The sequence below is a fragment of the Lampetra fluviatilis genome, chromosome 4 (genome assembly GCF_964198595.1).
Source record: "Lampetra fluviatilis chromosome 4, kcLamFluv1.1, whole genome shotgun sequence".
Taxonomy (NCBI): Eukaryota; Metazoa; Chordata; class Hyperoartia; order Petromyzontiformes; family Petromyzontidae; genus Lampetra; species Lampetra fluviatilis.
In genome coordinates this window covers 25,203,989-25,228,263 of record NC_136278.1, presented here as the reverse complement: position 1 = coordinate 25,228,263, position 24,275 = coordinate 25,203,989, and the positions used below count along the sequence as shown (strand labels likewise).

Below are 24,275 nucleotides of genomic sequence, written 5' to 3'. Positions count from 1 at the left end.
TTATTGGATTCCTCCAGTATAAACACATTCCTGCGGAGGGAGTTGGTAGGAACGTTGGGTTGCTCGGTCAGTGGCCAGGGTCAACGGCGGCGTGGTGTATTCCGCAAATATGGCCGACTGTGAGGGCGGGTACAAGCCGGCGTGTGTAGGTTAAACGTTGAGTTTTATAAGGGCACCACGGGGTGACCAGCCCCTTCCCACCCAGCCCCACCCCTCCCACCCCACGCAGCCCCTCCCCACCCTCCCCTCTCCACCCAGCCCCATCCTTCCCATTTTTGGATGCACGACGGACGAACGGACGGACACAATAATCCCCTGTGGGCTGGTGTAACCAGGAGGTTCCTACCAGTAATACATATTCTGATATAAATAAATATTACTGGACATCTGTGAAAAAGAGCTTTAGAGCGTATCGGATTCTTCCAGTATACATAAAAATTCTTATAGAAATAAATATTCTGAAAAATAAATATTCGGAGAACATGCTACTTTTCCTAAAAGCTCTGTAACATGTGCAATTTTTCTTAGTTGATGGTATGTTTTTACACGCTTTTTATTAACTCACTCTGTCTGTTGTTGTTGTTGTTGTCGTTGTTGTATCCTCAAATCTTGGAACTCAATTTTAACCCACTTACCAATGTGGTATCGACTGCAAACTTGGTATACTTATGTCATACTAATGACAATACTATATTCTATCATAAAAAAAACAAATTATATATTTTTTAACATTCTTTTTATATGTTATGTTTCGGCTTGGGTCTAATTGTCCACGCTCAACTGACGTTGGCTGTAAATCACCACGGTCCCTTACGTTATGGCAAGCTTCGGAGCCACTTCCTGGAGTCGTGGAGTTCTGCCATTACTCGTACGGTACATTTTATTAAAGCGTGTTTAAAAAAGAAAGTTTTTAAAAATATTACGTATTACTCATTATCAACAGGCCTGAAGAGTGGATGAACTTGGCATTGGGGAAGAAGACGAGCAGCATCAGACCACACGGCGAGGAGCGGGAGTCCCGGCTCATGGAGGCGGGCAACGACAGCGCAAGCACCGCACCAAAAAGCACCGAGGAGTCTCTGTCGGAAGAGGTGTTCACGGAATCGGAGTTGTCTCCCATTCGGGAGGAGGTCGCCTCTTCGGATGAACTCGAGCAGTCATCGAGGTCAGCCGAGGGCCTTGCCGACAGTGGTTCTGACAAGACGCTCACGGCTTCAGAGCCGCCGGAGCTGTGTGCGGGTTCTGCTCAGGACGAAGCTCGGACCACGGGCGACAGCGGTTTCGTCACCAGTCATTCGCAGGATGCCGGTGATGCATCTCTAGGGGGCCGTGATCTGAACAGCACCGAGAGCCAAGGCTCCTCCAGTGATACCACGACACAGACCACCTGCCACGAGGTCTCTATTGAAGCGGACGGAGACGGATCGAAGCCCTGCGATCATTTGGACGGCAGCGAGAAAGCCAAAGACGAGCGGGCGTCCGCTGAACCAGAGACGGGCGCCGAAGCCCCGGCAGAATCTGAACCAAATGCTTCAGTCGAAAAAGAGCCTGAGAAAGTTAACGAAGGTGCCAAGGGAGTTGTAGGGCAGTCAGAAGAACTCGAGGAGCTAAGAAAGATGTGGAAGTCGCACACATTGCAGCATACGCGAGAGCAGAGAGATAACATACAGCATGCAGGCGAGTGTCTATCTGTTTATCTTTTGCAATAACCTAAGAAATACAAATTTATTTTTGAACACAACTCTGATTGTCTTTCCTAGAATATATATTTGCAAACCTCTAACCCCTTTTGGAGCACTGAACTTTCTGCTGAGAGATGAGTGGAATGGTGCTTGGGCTGGAATGTTACTCTTAATTACTTAGATTTTTTTTTAAATGTCGGTACATTGATGTATTAAAAACACTAGCAATGTGACGTTTATGCATTTATTGCAGAGCAGCAACCCACTGTCATGAACTGTTCCTTCTGTTTTCCTGTCATCCCTGCAGATGTCTTCTCCAGTGAAAAACGGGTGAAGAAGGCAGTCATGTTCCTGTGCTTGAGAGTGGGCAAGCCCATGATGAAGACATTCGTTACGCATGCACAGGCCAGCATGCAGCAGTATGCCCAGAAGGATACTGAACCAGAATATTGGTTTGCCGTGCCACAGGAAAGGTAAGAAAAAAAACACGTGTCTGTACACGCTCGGTTCGCACAGCTGCCCTTTCAAACGCTTTTGAAATGCTGTTCTAAAACAACAGAATGTGCCTCTGGACTATTGACTGTCTCAGGTTTGGCAAATGGGGACGTTTTGGAACAACATATGATTTTGCGTATTTGCTATAAAGGTCGCCGATGTTATTTGGAATTTCCTGGGTGGTGTCTGCCGTGATGCCCAACGTTTCGCCCATGTGCTGAGGTACTGATATTATATCATGATTTCATCAATATTATTGTAACTTCTTCAGCAATTGAACTGAAGCATAACAATGGACATATCCAACAACACGCCGTACAATGCGAAAACACATTTGAGAGTGGGCTTCTTTTTTTTTAAGTGTCTGGCAATATAGCATTGGGTTGACAGCAAAATCCCAGCGTGCATTCCATCATTTGTTGTCAACATGCCAATAAATCAACAGATGTGTGAACTACATGATGCACAATTTACAAGCTCGTATAATAGATTGGTTGATGTGGAAGCATTTATTCTATCCGGCCTGCCAAGTCTGGGTTGTTTGTCCTTGTCTTAAAATATACATGGCTATAACCCATGTTCTAGAACTCTGGAATTATGCAAATTTGAACCACGAGTTGTAAAAAAAATGCTTCGCTTTGTGGTGAGCACAAGGGGCTTGCTTGTATAAAAACATGTTGGTAATTTCCCTAATGTGAGTATCACACCCAAGACACACTTGTGCTGTCAGATACAGTACAATTTTTCTGTCCACTCGACGGAGCTGGCGTATATCCAACACAAAATTATATTATTTTGACAGTTTTTGGAATTTGAAGGAGGCCTGCCCTTTCTTGGGATAGTGGCGCATTATATATGTAACACGATTTTTGTTCCTAGGTAGTAAGTGTTATTTTCCAATTGCTTATGCCTCAAAAGTATAGAAAATGGCGATTATTCCCCACAAACTTTACTTTTGTGACCAGGACGTGAAGGAATGACACAAATGCACACGTTTTCTCATTGAAAATAGGTACATTTCAAAATATCACTGTCCTGGTCACAAAAGCAAAGTTTGTGGGGCATAATAGCCATTTTCTGTACTTTTGAGGCATAAGCAATTAAAAAATAAAACTTACTACCCAGGAACCAAAAAATATATTTCTTTTGTTACACAGTGTAATGTTGATTTAAAGCTTTCGTGACTGCAGGGATTCATATTCTTGGTTCTTTCGGTAAAGTCACGTAGAAGGGAAATATTAAAATAATAAAAATTTAAAACAATGAAATTCTCACGACGTTTCGACTGCAACACAAGTAATCATCATCAGGTGTGAAAAACACAGCAAGAAAATTTGAAAAAACCGACACTTTTTTCAAATTTGTGTTGCAGTCGAAACGTCGTGAGAATTTTATTGTTTTATATTTGTATTATTGTATTGTTTCCCTTCTACGTGACTTTACCGAAAGAACCAAGACTATACAGTATAATGTGTCGTCGCCCATTTTTTCGGTGCCATTTTTAGGCTTTGCTACCAAAATCCAATCGCACGTGAAAATTACATCTGACAAACCGGTAAAAAAGAGATTAGCCTTCGGTTGACAGTGACACGGGGGGTTGTCGCTGTACATAATAAGCAACTGTGATGTGGTGATGTTATCGTGTCTGAAAGTTTGTTGTTCTTCCATTTGATGGAAATAAATGCGGCGTTTGCATTTATTACGCGTACTGTACACGTTGCTCCCCCTGTGACGCGTAAGACTTCTTCGTGTCGGTATGTACGGCTCTTTAAAAAGTGACCGGCAGGAGGTGAATTCAAAAGTTAGGTTGAACTAGTTATTTCAAGTTAATTAATTTAATTTGTTCATTTAAAAGTTATTTGCTTGACGGTCTCCATTGGGATGACGTCAGCCGTTTTCACTCTCATGACTTCATGGGCGAAACGATGTTGCTGTAGTTTTCGAGAAATATTTCAACTTGGTGCAAAATGAAAGGGTTTAAATATTTCCACGTTGATTTTCATGCGCTAAACGGCACAGCAGCTTTGATTAACGCCACTGCTGATTTATATTACAGTGAGATTGCTGTATCGACAATTGCATACTTTTAAATTATAACTGTACGGTGATTGCCAATCTGAACTGCATCAATCGTTTATTTCAGGAGGTGAACAAAGGAATCGAAAAATAGCCAAATGGTATAAATGTCTCATGGGAAAATTACGTATTTTTTATTAATACTTTTACAAAATGTCCCTGCACACATATACACACTCATGGGACATGGACTTCGACATTTGCAACGGCACTGCTGTATACGTAGTATAAGGCAGGAGAAATGTTAGAAAGCCCAACCGGAATTCCGGTTTATATCCTATGCTATGCCCTTCAAAGGTGGTATTTATAACACACAAGTCATTTTGCCGGTGGTGTTAAAACCACCATTGGTTATTTACTGTGACCGTGACCGCTAGGGACATACTTGGTACATGGCAAATTTAAACCAGATGGGTCCCGCCCTCTACTTGTTGACTTTGCGGACACCCACGTGATCGCTTGGCCATGTGGAGTGGTCTGCAGTGCTGGAAAGCCTCTGCGTTTGATATTTGCACACGCACGTTATGCAGTACGCATCGGTGCGTCCAGGCCTTGACGGGAACACTTGCAGAGAAAACTCCTGCTTCGAAGGTAACCCAAGGTTGTGCTTAAGCGTGCGAGTGTGGTCATTGGTGCAGTCTGGACTTGGTGAGAACTTGCCATCAGATGGCAAGTGTCTCACTGCAGACTGGTTGAGTATTTCTTTGTTGGGGAAACTGCTTCTTATTTTGGTGCCATTCATCAATTTTCTCGGTTCTTTTGGTAAAGTCACGTAGAAGGGAAATAATAGACCTGTTCTTCACCGGAGGACGGCTGCTTGCGTTGTGGCCGAAACGTCGTGAGAATTATTTTATTGTTTTATTTTATTATTTCCCTTCGACGTGACTTTACCGAATGAACCAAGAAGATGAATCCCTGCAGTCACGAAAGCTTTAAATCGAAATTAATCAATTTGTTTATTCATTTTTTTTCTTTTGCACGGTAGTAGAGTTTTTTTTGCTTGGTAGTGGCTGTATATGGGATTTGGTCCTCATTTATAATTAATGTACAGCGTTATGGGATGCTTTTTGCATGAATGACACTACAGTATATAACTTGAAAGTATTATAACTATTGTGCAGTTCATGGATACGCTGTTTTTATTAATACCCCTGGCCCGTCCATAATGATATAAAACCTAAAGCAAGTACAAGAAAACTTAGAAAATATGTTGTCATCATTTATATGGTAGTTTTGTATCTTTGCTTAAAATCTTATATGGGTGGAGGGGGGGTTAACCCAAATGCGTATGCTTGTGTATAGGGGTCTACTGACAATGTAAGTACGCCTCTACAATACTCCGGCGGTGGACTATCTGTTTGCTTAAACACGTTAATATGATTAATCCTTGATCGTTTCCGCATGGATTAAATATCGGCCGTTCTATAGGATTCGTGGGGGGGGGGTGTCAAGCGTACGCACGCAGGTGTGGGGGGGGGGTGTAAAAAGTACGCATGCGTACAGGGAGGGGGAGGGGTCAAGTTGTGTCAGATTTTTGCGTACGTGCTCAAAGGATAGCCCCTTTAGTGTCCAACCTTTTATAGCTCGCAATGCAAAAGAGCAATAGAATAGACAGCCATGGCTGGTGACTTCATACAATGATGTCATCTCAATTGATGCCAAGCATTACCTAATTAAACTAATTCATGTTGGGCCAGCTATTTTACACAAAGTGTATTGTTCTTGGCTATCCATGGCCATTAAATGGAATGATTTATAGGCTGCATATATTGTGCAACAGTAGCACAGGATATCTGTGCATTAACCAACACATCCAGTGCATCTGAGGTCACAACACACACACACACTCTTAATGTGTCTTCTGTTACTCAGTGTTATTTTTTTATTGAACAAAGCCCTATTAGCCTTAATTTGAGTTTACCGTGTCTGATTTGAGCCTTAATATAACACTATGTTTTATATTGCCCTAGGCCTTAAGATCTTTGCCCATAAACTATATCTCATACAAAGGTTGTTAAATGTGTTATTACTATAGTCAGGTTAATTTAATATCACGCAATATTTAATTTCATGCTAAGAATTGTTTGATTATAAACTAATTTTGGAGCCAAATAACTGCACTTTGTTCAACATATATCCAAATATAATTAACGTAACCATAAAATGTACCAGTAAATTTTCCAAATGTCATCATTTGCCTGCAGAATCTGAATTGGAGGTTTTTAAATCTCTGTATGTCTGCCAGTGATACATATCTACACCGATTTTCAAGATTTACTCTGGCTAAAATGTGCGACGACGTAACGGATGACGACGAGCGTGAATGTTGTGGCGGTTGTGACGGTTGACATTACTCCTGGCCATGCGTACCTAATTGCATTTCTCTTTTGTGGATTCAAGCAGCAGAGGTTGTCTTGGGAAGGAGACAGGCATCTGAGTGGTCTCCATGAGTCTGACAGCCAATGGGAAGACCTACGACCAGATAGTGGGATACTTTTTGGGCAGATTTTTTTTTGAGGTCACAAGACTTGTGCAGTACCTGTGGGGTGGTCTGGCAGATGGTCGAAAGAGTTAACGAGGTGCGGTGGCATCAACAGCTTTGATCTTCACGGTGGTGAGATGTTAACGACTTCGCCTGGTATACAGGAGGTCGTGGGTTTGATCGCCGTGACAGTGTGGGTTTTCCTCCGAGGCCTCCGGTTTTTCCCGCCATATTTTTAATTAACACGCGTTTAGAGTATTTGGCTGCTATAAATTTCCACGTGACATGCCTATTCGTCGAGCTATCATTTGTGGCCAGGTCGCTTCTGAAAAAGAGCTATTTCGTTCGGTGGGCCTTACCTGGTGAAATAAAAAGAAAAATTGTTATAAAGATATTTGTGACCTGGCTGCTCCCGCTGTCCGTGTGTCTGCAGGGCGGATCACCTCTTCGCCTTCTTCGTGCAGTGGAGTCCCGAGCTGTACGGCGTGGAGGGGGGCGAGCCCGGCAAAGAGCCCGGCTTCGTGGTGGTGGAGAAGAGTGAGGAGTCCGACATGATCGACGACGTCTATGACGAGGCCTCTGGGAAGGAATGGGAGGTAAGTTCCATAGCCCAGCAGCCTGCCCGTAAATACTAACCCACCGGTCTAATTTTCAGAGAAACGTTCGTACAGTGAATTTTAGTATTTATAACAGCACTTGAACGTCGAATAGTTTCCCTGTGCTTTGTTCAACTTGTCACATTGGAAAATGGTTCTAGTTTTTGGACATTGTGTAGGGGTTTTTTTTGGGTTTTAACTGTACAACTCTGTCTATAGTTCTAGGTTAGTGAGTATTTCAATACTTTTCTCCCCTGGATGGAGACGTGTGTCGTTTCAGGACCTTGGGGGGTGGTATAATACATAGAAAAGTTATCACCGAGAAAACTCATGCTTGGGTTACACCTGGCATTGCTCACCACGAGGCCACGCATTACTTCACTAATAAATCACATCTGTATATAACAGCAGGTGAGATCCAATTGAGACGCAATAGTGCCCTTCCAAGGGAGAGCTTTGATTTTCATGAAAGTATCCTGCCTGTCCCTCTAATGGCATGCCCCTATCTTGCTTGCTGGTGAACATGAAAGACTGACAACATTAGGTTATTGCCCAAATGTCATGAACGACGTTTTCAAGATCTCTGTCTCTGCAATCGCACATTTTAGCCAACTTCACACTGCTCTTGAAATGTGCTCATCACTCCAGAACATGACTGCATTATCGTCGTAAAAAAAAAAATGCAGTTTAAAGTGCGTATCAAAAATGTAATGGAACAAATCACCACCTGCTTCACGATGGATGTGAATAGTAAATAGTTAAATGATGCCGAATAGCCGCAAGAAAACAAGTGTTCTGGTTTTTCCACTCGTGTTTCGTCATGGTTACTTTGCCTAACCTACAGAAAGTGACTTTATAATGGCACTATTCTTAGCTCTGTATGGATATTTATTGTTTTTTTAATAATACAGCTTGCAATAACATGTCAATAATACAGCTTAATTATATTTGATAACGTGTTTTCGCTGTGAACTATTTGACTGTGAGCCCTTGGGGCTGGCTGAGTCTGATGCTGTCGGCCAACATTGCATAATTACACTTATGGCGGTACCCTGGGATACCATAGCGATGCAGTCATTTTTAGTCTGTTGATGGTCGGCGATGCGGCAATCGACTCATCTCGACGAGCTGTACACGATGCACCACCACGGTGCGTACGAACGTTCAGGGTTTGAGCGCAATCGTCCTCGCTGCGTTTCGACATCGCAGAGTAGCACCGATTTCGGATTGATTGGTACCCCAGCTGCAGAGTTAAGTACACCCCTGGGAAAAAATGGTATCCCAGAAATAAAATATTTAATTGCCTCGGCCCATTTTGTATTATTTGGTAACCCGGGGTACCGCCATAAGGATAGTTAATGCGGTGTGTGCACAAGCCCACATCACAATCAATTGATCTTGAGCATAGTAGACGTAACACGGGGCTGTCTCTACAGGTTTTAATAAAATTTTTAACCGTAACTATGTTAATACATAGCTTGTGGCCGCCCTATACATGCACGTGTTTTTATATAGAGAGTACATATATATGTATGTAATGGCAGTAATAAATCTTGAGAAATTAATATTAATAGTGTGAATAGTTGCCCATTTGAATACATTAATATACCAAGCTTGCGCTTTCAAATTTCTTCTAACATGTAGTCTTGTGAATATTTGATAAAGGAAAAAAAAATCCCGACTTTTCGGAGTAATGTGATAACTAGTGATCAGTGTAGCAGCTTTAAATGTTGCTATATATGTACGTGTTTTTTTTATTTTATTTCTTGTCCATGCCAAAGTTGTCCATTTTGTGGAGCCACGTGTTTGTCTTTTGTTTCCTTGTGCCCTCCTGCGTCTTGTTTGTTTAGGTTGTTTCTGTCAGTGAGTACCATCGCAGAATTGATGAACTTAATTCTGGAGAGCTCCGTAACCTCTGCAAACGTCTGAAGGTGGCAGGACCTAGGAGTGATTTTTTTTTATCATTGTTGCTTTCATTGTTATCACTCATAATACTGCTTGCTGCGTCCCGCTGTGTTTTATTTGTCAAATTATGCATGTCTTTGTGGTTATTTTGGGTTTCTTATTTTACTCTAGAAAATTCCCTTATGAAATACACCATGCATTCCAGGAGATGCTAATGGTAAAAACTGTTTGCTCCATGTAACTAATCAATTAATAATCTGCAGACACTTTTGAAGTGCTGCTTAAATGAATTGTGCAATGGAAAATAGCTGAGGGAATTTTCTACGTAATATCATGTCATCAAACACAGTCATCAGCAATTGCAAACAGATACCCACAGAATCTGTTGCATTGCGATGGCTCGTTTAATGTAAGCCTAGCAGCTACTGTACACTTTTAGGAAACATGGCTTGTGCAAGATGATGATACTGGCTGATACACACTGGCTAATAATCATTTTCACTATATGGTGATGGCAACAATTATCAATTGAATACGGTGCATTCAATTGATCCTTTTTTCACTGTCATACCTTGGTGTGCATCACATGTCAAGACACACAAGCGTGTACAACAACAACAAAACATATTTTGCAAATAACTATTAGAATTCCCGAGTGTGTTTTGAGTGGGGTAATTTCCTTGCACGCGATAGTGTGTGTGTATGTGAGAGAGAGAGAACTTGAGTGTGTGTGTGTATATGTTCTAATACTTGCTTACTCGCACACATAGATCGTGACTGCAGATGAAGCAAAGAGGCAGCATGGCCCAATGGCTTCGACCATTGATCTAGGGCCAGAGGCATGGAAACCAGTCCTCAACAGCTCCAGCTCCATACTGGAACAGGATCACATAAATAAGGCATGTGGCGATGAAAAAACATTTTCATTATCTGTCTTAACTCTCCTACCCCGAGTGTGAAGTGTGATTGAACCGCAGCCAAGCTCAGGACTCAATTAATTGAGTTCATGTAATGGCCCATTGCGATGAAAGTAAAACAAAAAAAAATGTTTTTGCCAGACTCTAAACTCCAAAGATGAAATGTTCATTACAGGAAGGCCACATGATCTAAACATCATTGTTCGTATAATTACTTTGTTGCACGTTTTAATAATATATGTTCAAATACCCGCTCCCAGTTCCTTTTATTGTTATTTAAAAGTAAGAGCAGTTGTTAGCAGCACGCTACTCATGAATATTTGAATATGCCACAGCTCCATTGAGCTGTGCTTAAATAAAGGTCCAGTCTCGATGGGTCAGCCACACACATCTCCCTGCTCAGCCTTGGCTAATAATACATCCTGCACTGCATGTACTGCAGATTTTGAACGGAGTGAAAATAAACTGTCACCCTGCTGTTTTTGGAATCCTATCAATGAAACTGTGTGAATTTGTTCGGCTTACTCGAGCGGCAGTTGTTCATGTTCTCACTATTCACACGTTTAATATCAAATAAACTTTCAATTTACGTTATGTTGAAATTATCTTCATCACAGTCTTTAGTGTTCTAGATTTGAAGCTTTCGTGACTGCAAGGATTCATACTCTTAGTTCTTTCGGTAAAGTCACGTAGGTAAAAAATGAAATTAAAATTAAAAAATCATGTTTTAATTTTTTATTAATTTCATTTTTTACCTACGTGACTTTACCGAAATAACTTAGAGTATAGTCTTTAGTGTAACACAACATCAAGTCACTGTGGGGACATTCACATCTGTGGGTGGACAGGATGGCAGGCCGTCGAAGGCACCCTGTTGATTGGGACTTAGTGACTGTTGCATGGCATTAGCGATGCTGGTCGTTGTGTTTTTGTTATCAATGAGTTCCTGTATCAGAAAAAAGGAAACGGATCTGGTGGCTGTATTCCCACGACATTAAAACGAGACAATACTTGAAAACTCCAGAACAAATCATGTCAGCCACCATTGACACCTTTTATCTCTATGCATTGCCATTGTCAGAGAGTACTTGTATTAATATAGAACATTATATACCACGTTTAGTTAGTAATTACACCAAAAGATAAATATGGGGAATCAATACTGATCACTCTAGTTTAAACTTTTCTGGTCCACTGCACTTTATGAATATTTCCAGGTTCATGTGGAAATGATGCAAAATAAATTCTGTGAAATTCACGTGGCAGTCAGTGGCCCATTTAAACTTGATTAACGGGCTGAAATCTGTGAATACATTTGATAATAATTCGACAAAAATGCTTGGTGTGTCTTCGTGTTGCAGCTGGCAGCAAACCTCCCCCCTCGCACGGTGGGATACCCATGGACGCTCGCCTATAGCACATCCAAGCATGGCATGAGCCTTAAAACCCTCTACCGCACCATGGTTGGTCTGGACTCCCCCATGTTGCTTGTGATTAAAGACACTGACCGGCAGGTAAGCATAATTGAGTCATCAGTTACGATATTAAACTTCCCTCCGTGCATTCTTCTTCTTCTCAGTAGGTCCTTCCGATCGCTGCCAGATAGAACGATGAAGGTCCACAGCTTCCAGTCTCGTAATGTTTGCCATCTCCTCCGGTTCCAACCCATTGTCTCTGCAGAGGATATCAGCGTTGGCTTGTGCTTCTGTTGCTTTGTTTCTTCTTCCATTCTAGATTTGAAGCTTTCGTGACTGCAAGGATTCATACTCTTAGGTTTTTTCGGTAAAGTCACGTAGATAAAAAATAAATAATAAAAATAAAATAATAGAAATAATAATTGAAATAAAATTATAAATCACGACGTTTCGGAGGCAACACAAGTCTCTGTATCAAGTAAATGATACAGTAAATCTAGCTGTGACGGTCCCACCTGATGACGGAGACTTGTGTTGCCTCTGAAACGTCGTGATTTATAATTTTACTTCTATTATTATTTCTATTATTTTATTTGTAGTAATTATTTTTATCTAAATGACTTTACCGAAAAAACCTAAGAGTATTTTTCTTCCATGTTCTCCACATCAGCAGCTTGCCGATTTCTTTATCATGCTTTATGTTTCGTTGTCCGAAAAACTTTGAGCATCCTATCCTTGAGTTGCCGAGTCAGTCTTTGCCTTCATAGATTCCCTTGCTTCTCCATTTGATCCTTTCCGCTGATGTTGAGTGCTGCCACCAACAACCTTAGCCGGTCCTCTCATTGAGATGGAAATACCGTGGTTTAAACATTCGCAACCTACTTGGGTTTTTTTTTTTACACAATTTTTTTTGTCACAAATATGTGGACGATGCAAAATTTGCTGCTGTTCTTGTAACTTGAGGATGTTAAAATACCCCAGGCACTTCATAAGAGTTCAGCTAGAAAATAAGGTTTGTCTGTGTAAAGCGAACATGTCTGATAAATATGTAACAATGCCCTCAAAGCAAAACAGAATCTCCTTTACAGTAAAGCGGTAGATATCCCAACTGAGCAACGTTCTGCTTCCACGTCACAATGTGCCGAGATAATTCATATTGAATAGTGAAGTGTTAAAAATGCTCACTGTAGTCACTTGATTTAAAGCTTTCGTGACTGCAGGGATTCATCTTCTTGGTTCTTTCGGTAAAGTCACGTAGAAGGGAAATAATAAAATAATAAAAATAAAACATAATAAATAATTCTCACGATTGTTTCGGCCATGTCGTGAGAATTATTTTATTATGTTTTATTTTTATTATTTTATTATTTCCCTTCTACGTGACTTTACCGAAAGAACCAAGAAGATGTAGTCACTTGCTGAACTCAGTATATGTTGCTGCTCGCGAGAAATTGTTATGCAGCATCAGGGCCTTGGCACAAATCACAAACGCTAACCACATTCGTAATTAATGCTGTATCGTAAAACATATAATCGGCTCACATTTCTGTCAATGATGACCTTTCAGGGTATAACAAATGTGCTGATTCATAGTTGGAAACAACGCTTCATACTGGTGCCCTAGCACATAGAAGGGAGATGACATGCACAGCTGTGAATCAATATCGGACGTTTTTCCCCTTGTCTGTATGTACGTTGAACTTATTTCGTACATTACTAGCCAACCGTGCCAATCGGAGTTGTAGTGGAAGGACAACAAACTAAATAATCAAAAAATTGCTTTGTGTTTAAGCAGTCAGAGAGTAGAACTCCAGTCCTCAAATATGGATACACAATATTACGTAAATAAATATTTTCATTTGCAGCAGCAGAATTGCATCATGGGAAGGGGGATGACGACATAAAATGAGAGCAGAAGAATGTGAGAGGCGCACAGCTCAAAGACAATGCACTATCACAGTAATGAGAGCTCGGGGTGAGCATCTACATCATGGGACCTATGCTCACCCCGGGCTCTCGTTACTCTGATAGTGCATTGTCTTTTGAGCTGTACGCCTTTTGGCGTCCTCTGGTCTAACACCGTTTGAGACGAGGCTCAAAAGAAAGCCGTCTCTGGTGTGGACTCATCAGTTTCAAGGACAATGCATGGTTTATCAGAGTATGTGTTTTGTTTGCATTCTGACCACAAGTATTGTGGTCAGAAAAAAGGGGAAAAACCTATTCTTATAAGAATATGACTTATGCTGGGCCATTGTTATTGGTGCATTGTTGTATTTGCAGACGCTTAATGCAGCTAGCTTTTATCAGGGCTTCAATAAACATAATTTAAACGTCAAGATATTAAAGTTGCTATAAATATAGCAAGATCCATGAAATTTAACAACTTAAACTGCAGCATTTTATATTTAACGGTGATAATAAGGGCTTTATTACCCTTTATGGCATATAAATACAGGTATTAAGATGTTCAAACACCAAATATAAAACTATTACAAAGCATCAAGTCTGCATTGACCACACATAATTGGAAAAAATGCAAACAGACATGCTGTGTGCACTGTCTTTGAAACTGGCCTACACCAGAGACAGCCTGACAAAAAAATGTCCCAGAGTAACGGCTTTGCATTTAACCAGAGGCGGCGGCTGGATTGATCAGAACTTAGCGTTTACTCAGTGACCACACGAAGTGCAGCTACGAAAAGTCGTGTTGCTTTGCAAGCCCGTAATACATTAGTCGAGGCCTGATAATGTATTAGTTCTATTTTAAATAAATATATACAGTTGATAATAGGGCATATGTTACTCAAATGCATTTGCGTCATTGAAAGAGTCTCTCTTATTTTTATTGACAGCAACATCTTCATTCGGCCTTCCGCCTAATGCTTTTTGCAATGCCATAAACGATGTCCTTTTCTCACTTATTTGCTAAATGTAAGTGCATGTTGCTTTCATGACTTCCTGATAAAAAGCTGCGTAGGAACTAATTGAGCCAGCCTTTGTATAGTTTTACAAATTAACATGAGGAAAAAATGGAATTTAATTAGGAATGAATGAGCTGTCATTTACGTAATGACGAATGAAGCTTGCGAGCCATTAAATTCACACCAATTCAGTTGCACAATTTACCCAGCTCTGAGATGATTTCGCTGGAGAATTATATATTATGCAAGCATTCGGATTTCTGCAAGGGCATTCGTCAAAGACCCCCTGCGTAGCATCATTCTCAAGAGTCATAGCTTGCGTAAGAAAAATGTGAAGATTAATAAAAAAATGAAAAAATGGGTGCATTGCATAACTACGATAATCTCATTTTTGCGTGTAAAGGAAGTATGACATCTTGATTTGAAGCTTTCGTAACTGCAGGAATCCATATTCTTTGCTTTTTTCGGTAAAGTCACTTATGTAGAAAAATAAAATAAAAAATAATGATATATTATCATGATATATTATTTATTATTTTATTTTTCTACCTACGTGACTTTACCGAAAGAACCAAAAGTGTATGAAGTATGACATTTAGAAACTGGTGACTGATTGCTCTTTTCAACAATCTTGCCGTACAGATTTTTGGAGCACTTTCATCTGATCCCTTCAAAGTGAGCGATCATTTCTATGGCACAGGGGAGACCTTCCTGTTTACCTTCAACCCAGAGTATCAGGTTGGTGAAGAAACACACATTGTTCTCTGAAAGCAATTACAAGCCGAATGCATAATTTGAACCTCCCTTTGCACTAAAATAATGTGTTCGCCACAAGCCACTAAAGGCAAGCTGATTGATTTAATTTTGACATGTGCGAGTCACTGTGCCCTTTGCTCTGTGGGAAGTGGGGATGTTCTATTCCCGGCGGTTATTGGTCATATTACAGATCCACATTGGCCTGTTCTATCGTTACACAATCATTAATATTGCTCATTGCTCTCTCGCTATATGGAAGACTGATAAACTCTATCTGACATGTTACGAAACATACCTTCATTTTTTTTTACATATCTCTACGCAACTACTGCTCACTAAGTCAGTAGAGTCTACTGGTCATGCTGTGCTGTATATTTTTAAAAATCCGTAATCAGCATCATCGACACTTCTCCTTGATGACACCCATGCAAGCAGTGCTGGATACAGTGAATGGCATTTATTTTTACTATTCTCTAATTACAATATATTTATGCGTTCAGAATTACGTCCCTATACACATTGCAGCACATGCTAGCAAATGTACAAAGCGTTTCACTAAGCGCTGCAAAAAAAAACACAGTTCGAAGACAATGACTGGAATCTCCAATAATCAATGAAAATCGATAGGGGGTATTTGAGCCAAAACAGGGCTCAAGTAACAGGCATCATGAGATCTTATCCTTTGCTCGATAGGATCTGCTCCCTGCTGTCACTGATTGAAAAAAAACTACACACACATTCACCTCCGAAGGTTATATTCCCCGAGATGTTTATCCTCATAATTCAGTAAGAGGAAATTACACATACACGTTCATCCCATTGACTTTGCCTCATCGCACATATTCCCATTGCAGTGCTACAAATGGACTGGCGACAACCTATTCTTCATTAAAGGAGATATGGACTCGCTGGCAATCGGCGGCGGAAGGTTAGTCCTTCGTACACCAAGAGCATCACAGGGGTTTATTGCTCAGCGGACAGCGGTAGAGACCATTTCTATTTTAATCCCCGAATGTGTGAGCCCACGTGCACTTGTGTACGTGTGTGTTTATTGCAGTGAGACTGATTCTGTGCAGAGCGGCAATGTCGCGGTTAGCGCGCTGCGCTACAAACCCGGCAGACTGTGTTCGATTGCCGCTCACGGCCAACACCAGTGACAATTGTCTGAACGGGTCCTGAGCCACCTCCTAGGTCGACTCAGCCTCAAATGAGTACCTGGTGCCGTGTGTAAACATCGCCACTGGGGAGACAAAGGCAGCCGGGTGTGGTGCTGGTCACCCACCCCCTCGTGTACCGTGCTGGCTTTCATAGGCTAGAAAACAGAACTTGCTCCCAACAGTCTGTTAAGGTTATGCGGGGGATCTTTGTCTTTGTTTGTTGCAGCGATACTGATTCTGTGCAGAGCGGCAATGTCGCGGTTAGCGCGCTGCACTACGAACCCGGAAACCTGTGTTCGATTCCCGCTCATGGCCAACACCAGTTACGATTGTCTGAACCGGTCTTGAGCCTCCCCTTAGGTCGACTCAGCCTCAAATGAGTACCTGGTGCAGCGTGTAAACATCGGCGCTCGGGAGATAAAGGCAGCCGCGGCGTGGTGCTGGTCAACCACCTTCTCCGTGTGCCGTGCCGCCTTTCATAGGAGCTCACTAACAACATTTGCCCCAACAGTGTATGAAGGCTATACGGGGGATCTTTGTCTTTGTTTGTTGCAGTGGACAATTTGGCTTGTGGTTGGATGAAGACCTGTATCATGGACGGAGTCACTTCTGTAAAACCTTTAATAATGAAACGCTATCGAAGAAAGAAGACTTCTTCATCCAGGAGGTTGAAGTTTGGCTGTTTGAATAGTGGATCACTACGGGGCTGTCCAGGCTGTTTAATCCGATCTCCTTGTGGCTTCTTTGCAATACCTGTTGATGTTGTATAGATAACTTGCAATGTCAATAATATTTGATCACGGTGGAGCTTTGGGTGCCGCTGTATTTTGACTCATCATGTACGAAAACCGCTTCAGTGGTAGACGTGAAAGTTATGCATAATAGGAAACCATACAATCCAACGTGAACAGCAGTGGAGCAACACAATCGGCCTTTTAACATCAGCATGAGCAAGAGTAAAAGATATACCGATGTGATTCGGTGCACCGTACATTGTGCTGTGTGCTTATAATGTGGCACAATTTTCTGTCGTTTCCTCAGATTATGCGATCATGTTATAGTCACCCATCACAGCGGCTTATGTAGCTGTTCAGACTGTATAATGAGGGTTGAAATAATGAGTTGTATAACTTTGAATATTTAACGTTGCTTTGGTGTCAGTAGTCACTAGCTCATTATGGTGTTATGCCCTGTAGGTTTGAAAGATGCGATTGAATTTTTGCCAACAATTTTTCAAACAGTCAAGGTTATGCCACTGAGCTTTACGTGAGAGAGATGTGAAATGCAACAACATCAGTTACGGCTTAACCCAACAGAAACATACATGAACACAATTTGCATTATAACAACATTGTATGTACTTGGTAATGCCAATTAAATAAAGTTGAGCAAATACATGATTACGTGTTAATAAATAATAATACTAATAGAAAGTAATAAATGTTGTTGCTATTTGCACACGTTTATACTTAACCCCAACCAATGCTTAGCAATGCTAAGGTGATCCTACAATGCAGTGTATATTGTACACATAATGGTGTGCATTATATTGTATATTGTGTTGCTTGGTCTGCCAGTTAATTGAGTCTGTGTCTATAACGTCCGTGATAAACCAGTAGAGTTATACAGTCGTACTCCGGATTCTCTCAAGCTTTCAGATGGCGCTAGCATATAAACACAGTGACATCCTTAATCCGTAAGATGGTGTGTGAATCCAATATATGTGTTGGTGACTATGTTATATGCAAGAGCATTTATTTCATTCCGGCATGCAGTCAGTGCAATCGAGTGCATTGTACAACATAGCAGAGCAAACTCCCCGGAATATCAAGCACGTCTCAAAAACAATGGCAAAAGGATGGTATCTGAGAAGCTGCAAGGACGTAAGTAGAATGCAATGATATTTTAAATGCTTGCCAAGCAGGCGTGTGTTGCTGTGGTGGTTAATGGATAGCTAAGTGCATAAGGATTTTTTTGAAAATGATGTGTAAAGTCGGCTATTGTTGTGATCGCATCGCAACAACTGCCTGTCATTTGCAATACCAGAGGTTAAGAGAGGGGGCATTTTGGGTAGTGCTGCAAATCGTCCTGCAAGAGTAGCTTGTGCGTGTTCGTAATTTCAGTGGGAAAAAGATTATTTCAATAAGCAACAATGGTCTCACAACAGTACCTTAACTTTCCATTGTCGTGTCTGACTCACCGAGGCATGCTACACTATACTGTAGCTGTATAACCCACTCCTGTAATGTCCTAGAGCCATATGTATCTGTAGCACAATAACTGTTGACCTGCAATTTTTATTCCTTTAATTTTTCGTTGGGCATGTGTAGATATTGTTTCCATACCGAATGCATATAAAACAGTTAAAACCACAAGGAAATTATTTTTAAAAAGTATCACTTTGTTTATATATTATACTATACAGTTGGGTATGATTGATACTAATTGGATCATTTTTTAGTTTTTGTTGTTGAACATGCTGATTTGGAAATTCTGACAATGTGGTCTATTGATTTGCTGTCAGTATGGAACTGTATTTTATGTCATGAAAAAAGTAGGTCATTCAAACTATGAATGCACTGGTTCATATTTTCTTTTTCCCTATATTTTCCCCAATAGTTTGTATCTACAGTATATACAGTATACATGCTCTTGCCGTTTAATATGCAGTCATTATGATTGCTCAATAAAAATCATTAAAAACACTGAAAAAAAGAGAAAAATTGAAGAAGAAAAAAAAGAAGTAAACTTGAATGTTTAATATTTTCATTCCTGCTAATGTGTATATTTTGTTGTACATTTATGAATGTAAAGTAAATGAGAAATTATATATATACATATAAAGTTTAATCTGTTATGGTTTACAAAATGCTGGTTTAAAACAGCCTAGATTGTACCGGACATGCAAACCTCACTGTCCTGAGTGACAGGTGGCTTTCGAGTATTAATAGCAAATAAAACAATCCTTGGAATTATACCCATTGCTGGTTTTTGTGATGTAATTACCAAATACAATCATTTGTTAATTTCACTGTCAAGGGTATTCGTTCATGTGCTCCTGCGAACTCGTAGAGCCAATTGTGTGCGTTGTTGTGACCTATGGTACACGAGTCACAGTTCATGGAGATGTTTGATCTCAAAGGCATATGGTATAGATAATAGCATTGCCATATTTTCCGTGATGAGAAAAAAAGAATAGTTTCAACGTACACAACTTCTTTAGTTGGAATTCTTATATTTGTGTTTATTGCATCTTCACCGTCATTATCATTAAAACTATGATTTCACCATTATGATTGCAGCCGTCAACTTTGTGACCGTTATCACCATCGCGATCATCTGTGCGATTGGCCAGTTTTGGTACCAAGCGTTGTACAATCTCAATGTGAAATCGATTTTAGCAGAATGCACAGTTTAGAATGTGTATTTTTTTCTGGAACTTCATGGCACTTTAGTTTCAGTTACCAGAGTTCATAGTATGACACATTTATGGGTTATATACGAGTGGATACATCGTCTAAAAAGTCAGGACCTCATTGTCAAATTAAAAGTCTCAACTGGATGTAATATTTAAGCGAGAGATCGATGTTCATCATCCACAGACTTTTGTTTTAATGGAGTTTTCTCAGAGCCAGAGCGACTGGAACAGGGTATTATTTGATGTTGTATTCTATATATGCAATTAAAATGTGTTTTATGTATATTGCTGAGCCACAAGTAAACATCCCTGATGACATTTCATCAAAAGATTTTGGGACTTATGTTGGTTTCTTATACCGTAATACACAGTGAGACGCTGAACATCCACCACTGTTGCTGTTGGCTCTCGCCATGACAAGACCTGCAGGGTGGGATTGCGAGCAGACCATCGGAACTGGAGCGGTGTTTCAACGTCACTGTGGACGTTCCCGCAAATGTCATGTAGTTGGTCTCCAGTGTTATAATTTGTGGCAACACTTACGCGATATATTTCTGCAGGCTTTTAAATTCTCATGTTTCCTTTCGTTAATGGTCCACACTTTCGTTAAGGTGTTTCGGAGCTGAATTCAGAGGTCGCCTGTTTGATTTACATCTTCTGGGCGCCAGTTAAAACCACGTGCAAGTTTATTAAATCCCCCCTGCCTCCCTCTGTCCACCCAGCAGAATATCAAAATCTGAATATTTATACTGGAGGAATCCGATGAGCTATCAAAGATGTCCAGTAATATACAAATGGTCCATTCCAGAGTTCGTCGATTTGGCAGGTGGCATGTGAATGTGTAAAGTGTGGAGGATGTCTGAGCATCATTGAACAGTCGGCTAAATACCCTCTAGAAGGGCTCTCTAGAACGCCCTCTCGTGGAAGCCCTTCTACCAGTAGTTGTGTGAGCAAGCATTTGCATGCTTGCCTTTTTATCTTCTGTAGAGCCAAGCTTCAAAATGGCAAGTGGACATGCACGCTGCCAGTGATCGACTTTAAAAAAACCCATCGTGTACTTAGATGGAAGGCTGTGCTCTGGACAATTCTCTTTTCCCCCCAAGATAGCCACTCCAACACTTGCCGCTGTCACCACAAGGCCAGTAAAAATCGGATACTTCGGAAAATATCCCAAAATGTATCCCGATTATGCTCTCGGAATCATGTTGATGTAACGAATCTCGCAGAGCAACGCAAAACCGTCTCCGTGTTAGTGAGTGGCCCATGGAATTTGATATCGCAGAGTTACCTCTGAAATCCATTCAATTGAGTGCTCTTCCGTCCAATAGAGGGAAGTACACATGCTCAGCATACGCGAGCAATGTTTGTTGGATAATAGTGAAAACGATATTAAATTCTCACAGCTGGAATTAAAATACAATTCAGTGCGACATGAAATGTAATGGCATAGGTTGTGTTGTGCAGTCATCGGTGACCCGCTGAGACCATAACGTCATTAGACTTGAGATCCCGGTTTTAACCACGTGTGACTGCCTGGATTCAAATCCAGGATGTCGGCGGGAGCTCAACCTCTGTCTCGCATGACCACCTCTTAATTGAGTGTCAGCTTTGAGCAAGTACATTTTAAGACAACGGCCTTAATTTTTTGTCCACCTAAAATTGTCTACAAGGCTTCACCACGTGGGCTTCTGTAATGTTTTGTGAAATGATTTCCTTTGTAAAAAAATATATCATTTCCAGAAGAGTTGCATGAAATAAAAGCTGTGATATGTTTTCGCGTTGTACCATATGTTGCTCGGCATGATGTCTGACGTTTCGCTCCGCATGCTGGGAGCTTCTTCAGTTCCTCTTCCTGAAGAAGCTCGGAGCGCATGGAGCGAAACGTCGAACATCGTCACACACAACACGCGGTAAAACCCAAAAATATTTGAGAGCGAACACCTTCGCAGTCGCTGAATTAATACAATCTTTAACAATTCCAGAAATTGTCTGATAAATTAAGTCTCAAAATCTGGAGGAAACGTCTACATGTCGATTGTGGTAATCGCTTTATATATTTTTTTACATCCATTCATAAAATCGCCAAGTTCTTCATATTCCACAGATAAGTACTATTAATTATTTTGCTTTAAATAATGCTGCTTTAAATTGAAAATGACCAGAGGTCTAAGAATAGTATATACCGTGCTGTTTAATGTGCTGTTTGCAGGTGGGCACTCCCAATGCTTTATACCATTGGCAGTGCTCGACTGCTTACGGCAGGTGTTGTATACTTAAATAGCCAGTGATGCTGTCTGTGCAGTGCTTCTATGCCAGATCCTATATATATACATATTTATATATTTAAGAAAATGACTGTTTGAAACTTACACTGTAGTCGGACAATGTTCTGCAGGTGAATTTAATAGTAATAAAAAAAATGTGTGGTTTAAATGTTATTTTACAGCTTTAACGTGGAATTATAATGGTGTAAAACTTTGGTGTTATGGTACACACACACACACGTTTGGTTGAATAATAGCCTTGAAAGTTTTGTTGCATTGGCCTTAAACACCGGTTAGTTGTGTACATAGCAGGACAATGGAAGTTGCAATAAGGCACATTCGTACTTATGTTGTGGTTTCTAATTAACAGGTTTGGAAAGGAGTTGCTGTATTTTATGCATTGTTGTTGGTGCACCAAAACGGTAAATGGGGTTTATTGAATGGTGTTTCCTTCGTAGTTGATGCACTCCGTTGTTAATTAGACTCTTAAATATCGTGACCACCTTTGTAATAAGTTGTGTGGTTGTATTAAGGCACTGTACCACCTTATGCATACTCTTACCACTGTATATGTAGGAAATACAGTGTAATGTGCTTAATAAAAATAATTAAACGCAAATGATGTCGCTACATTTTTTTGCATACCGGTACGTACAGCAACAGGCTAATAGAAAATTATAGTTAATGTGAAGAACAGTTTTCTTGACCGCAGGGACATGTTTTCTTTTCTCAAAGCACATACCGAAAAGCAAAACACATTCCTGCGGAGGGAGCTGGTAGGAACGTTGGGTTGCTCGGTCAATGGCCAGGGTCAACGGCGGCGTGGTGTATTCCGCAAATATGCCCGACTGTGAGGGCGGGCACACGCCGGCGTGAGTAGGTTAAACGTTGAGTTTTATAAGGGCAGCCCCTCCCCACCCAGCCCTCCCCACCCAGCCCCTTCCTTCTCACCCAGCCCCTCCCCACCTTCCCCACCCATCCCCTTTCTCCTCACCCAGCCGCTCCCTACACGACGGACGGGCACAATAATCCCCTGTGGGCTGGTGTAACCAGGAGGTTCCTACCAGTAATATAATTTTTCTCTGGGCGTGAGATGCAGATTAGCAGGGGACTTCTATCACAGCTCGACATTGGAGCCAATACACCGGCTTATCTGCTCCGGATTTGGAGGGCAGCATAGGGCAAAGAGCATCTGTGTTGCGGAGATATGCTTGGCGTGCCAAGACGGGTCTTATCATTTTAGATACAGAGGCCATTACCCACTCCCCTCCCCATCATCCTTCTAAGAGGCCTCCAGAAAACACCACAGCACTAGGGGGCACTTATTAGTAGTACAGCCATTAAGTCATGTCCAATTACACAGGCTGCTTCAAAAAAATGTTAACACTTACATGGGACTATCGTTTTTAATGGAAAAAGAACGGACACTACACACTGTAACATGATAAATGCATGTTAATAGCTTTCAAAAGTCTCCACTTGTTCGCCATCATTGTAATCTTCTCCAGGTGGTCCTCCAGAGCCCGGAGGCACATTTCTTGTGGTGTTGTTGCAAATTCGAGGAAGTGTGAACATTTTTTTGAAGCACGCTGTACTTTGTTGACAATTACTTGGTTTGCGGCTGAACATTATAATCTGAACGTCTAGAAACAGTTCAATTTGTCCAGTCCTATTTATTAACCAAATAAAAAAAAATGTTTAGTTATAAAAAATAAAGCTTACAATTATTCACATGTATCTATTTGGTTTCTAAATAAAACTCGGCATTTCCAACTGTTCCTAAGCTTTCAGATATAAATTTTCAGCCGCAGGCCAAGGAATTGTCAACAAAGATTAGGTGGACATCTGTGCAAAAGTGCTTCATAGCTCATCGGATTCCTCCAGTATTCTGATACAGCTATTACATCATTTTTAGTGCCTGCAATAGTAAGGGTATTTAAATATTGAAGCAAGTACGTATACACGTGATGTATTGCATTTTAGTGTTACTGTGCTATGCCTGTGATTTATTGAAATAATATAAATATGTTCCGCAAGTTTTTTTTCTCTCCCTAAAACTGCATAAAATAACATTTGACATGGCATAGGCACAGCTATACATGCGTAATAAATACAAATAAATTATCTGCATGTGTTAATAAGCAAGGTGAAATAAAACTTGAGTGACATGTATCTATAGAATTTGACAGTA

The 24,275-nt window shown here is 40.8% G+C and overlaps 1 protein-coding gene across 10 annotated transcripts in view; it reads left to right on the top strand.

Moving 5' to 3' along the window:
• Positions 1 to 22,703, top strand: part of LOC144931686 (oxidation resistance protein 1-like) — a 151,639-nt gene extending 128,936 nt beyond the window's left edge. For 9 of the 10 annotated variants that reach the window (XM_078855842.1, XM_078855841.1, XM_078855845.1 and 6 more), the window contains 9 exons: positions 944 to 1,677; positions 1,990 to 2,155; positions 7,169 to 7,331; positions 9,182 to 9,262; positions 10,007 to 10,135; positions 11,515 to 11,667; positions 15,132 to 15,227; positions 16,100 to 16,173; positions 16,958 to 22,703. In XM_078855842.1, coding sequence (XP_078711968.1) covers positions 944 to 1,677; positions 1,990 to 2,155; positions 7,169 to 7,331; positions 9,182 to 9,262; positions 10,007 to 10,135; positions 11,515 to 11,667; positions 15,132 to 15,227; positions 16,100 to 16,173; positions 16,958 to 17,093 — 1,732 coding nt within the window. In that variant the 3' untranslated portion in view covers positions 17,094 to 22,703. The remainder of the gene's footprint in view (positions 1 to 943; positions 1,678 to 1,989; positions 2,156 to 7,168; positions 7,332 to 9,181; positions 9,263 to 10,006; positions 10,136 to 11,514; positions 11,668 to 15,131; positions 15,228 to 16,099; positions 16,174 to 16,957) is intronic. The other variant, XM_078855839.1, reaches the window with a different exon arrangement.
• Positions 22,704 to 24,275: the final 1,572 nt, after the last annotated feature.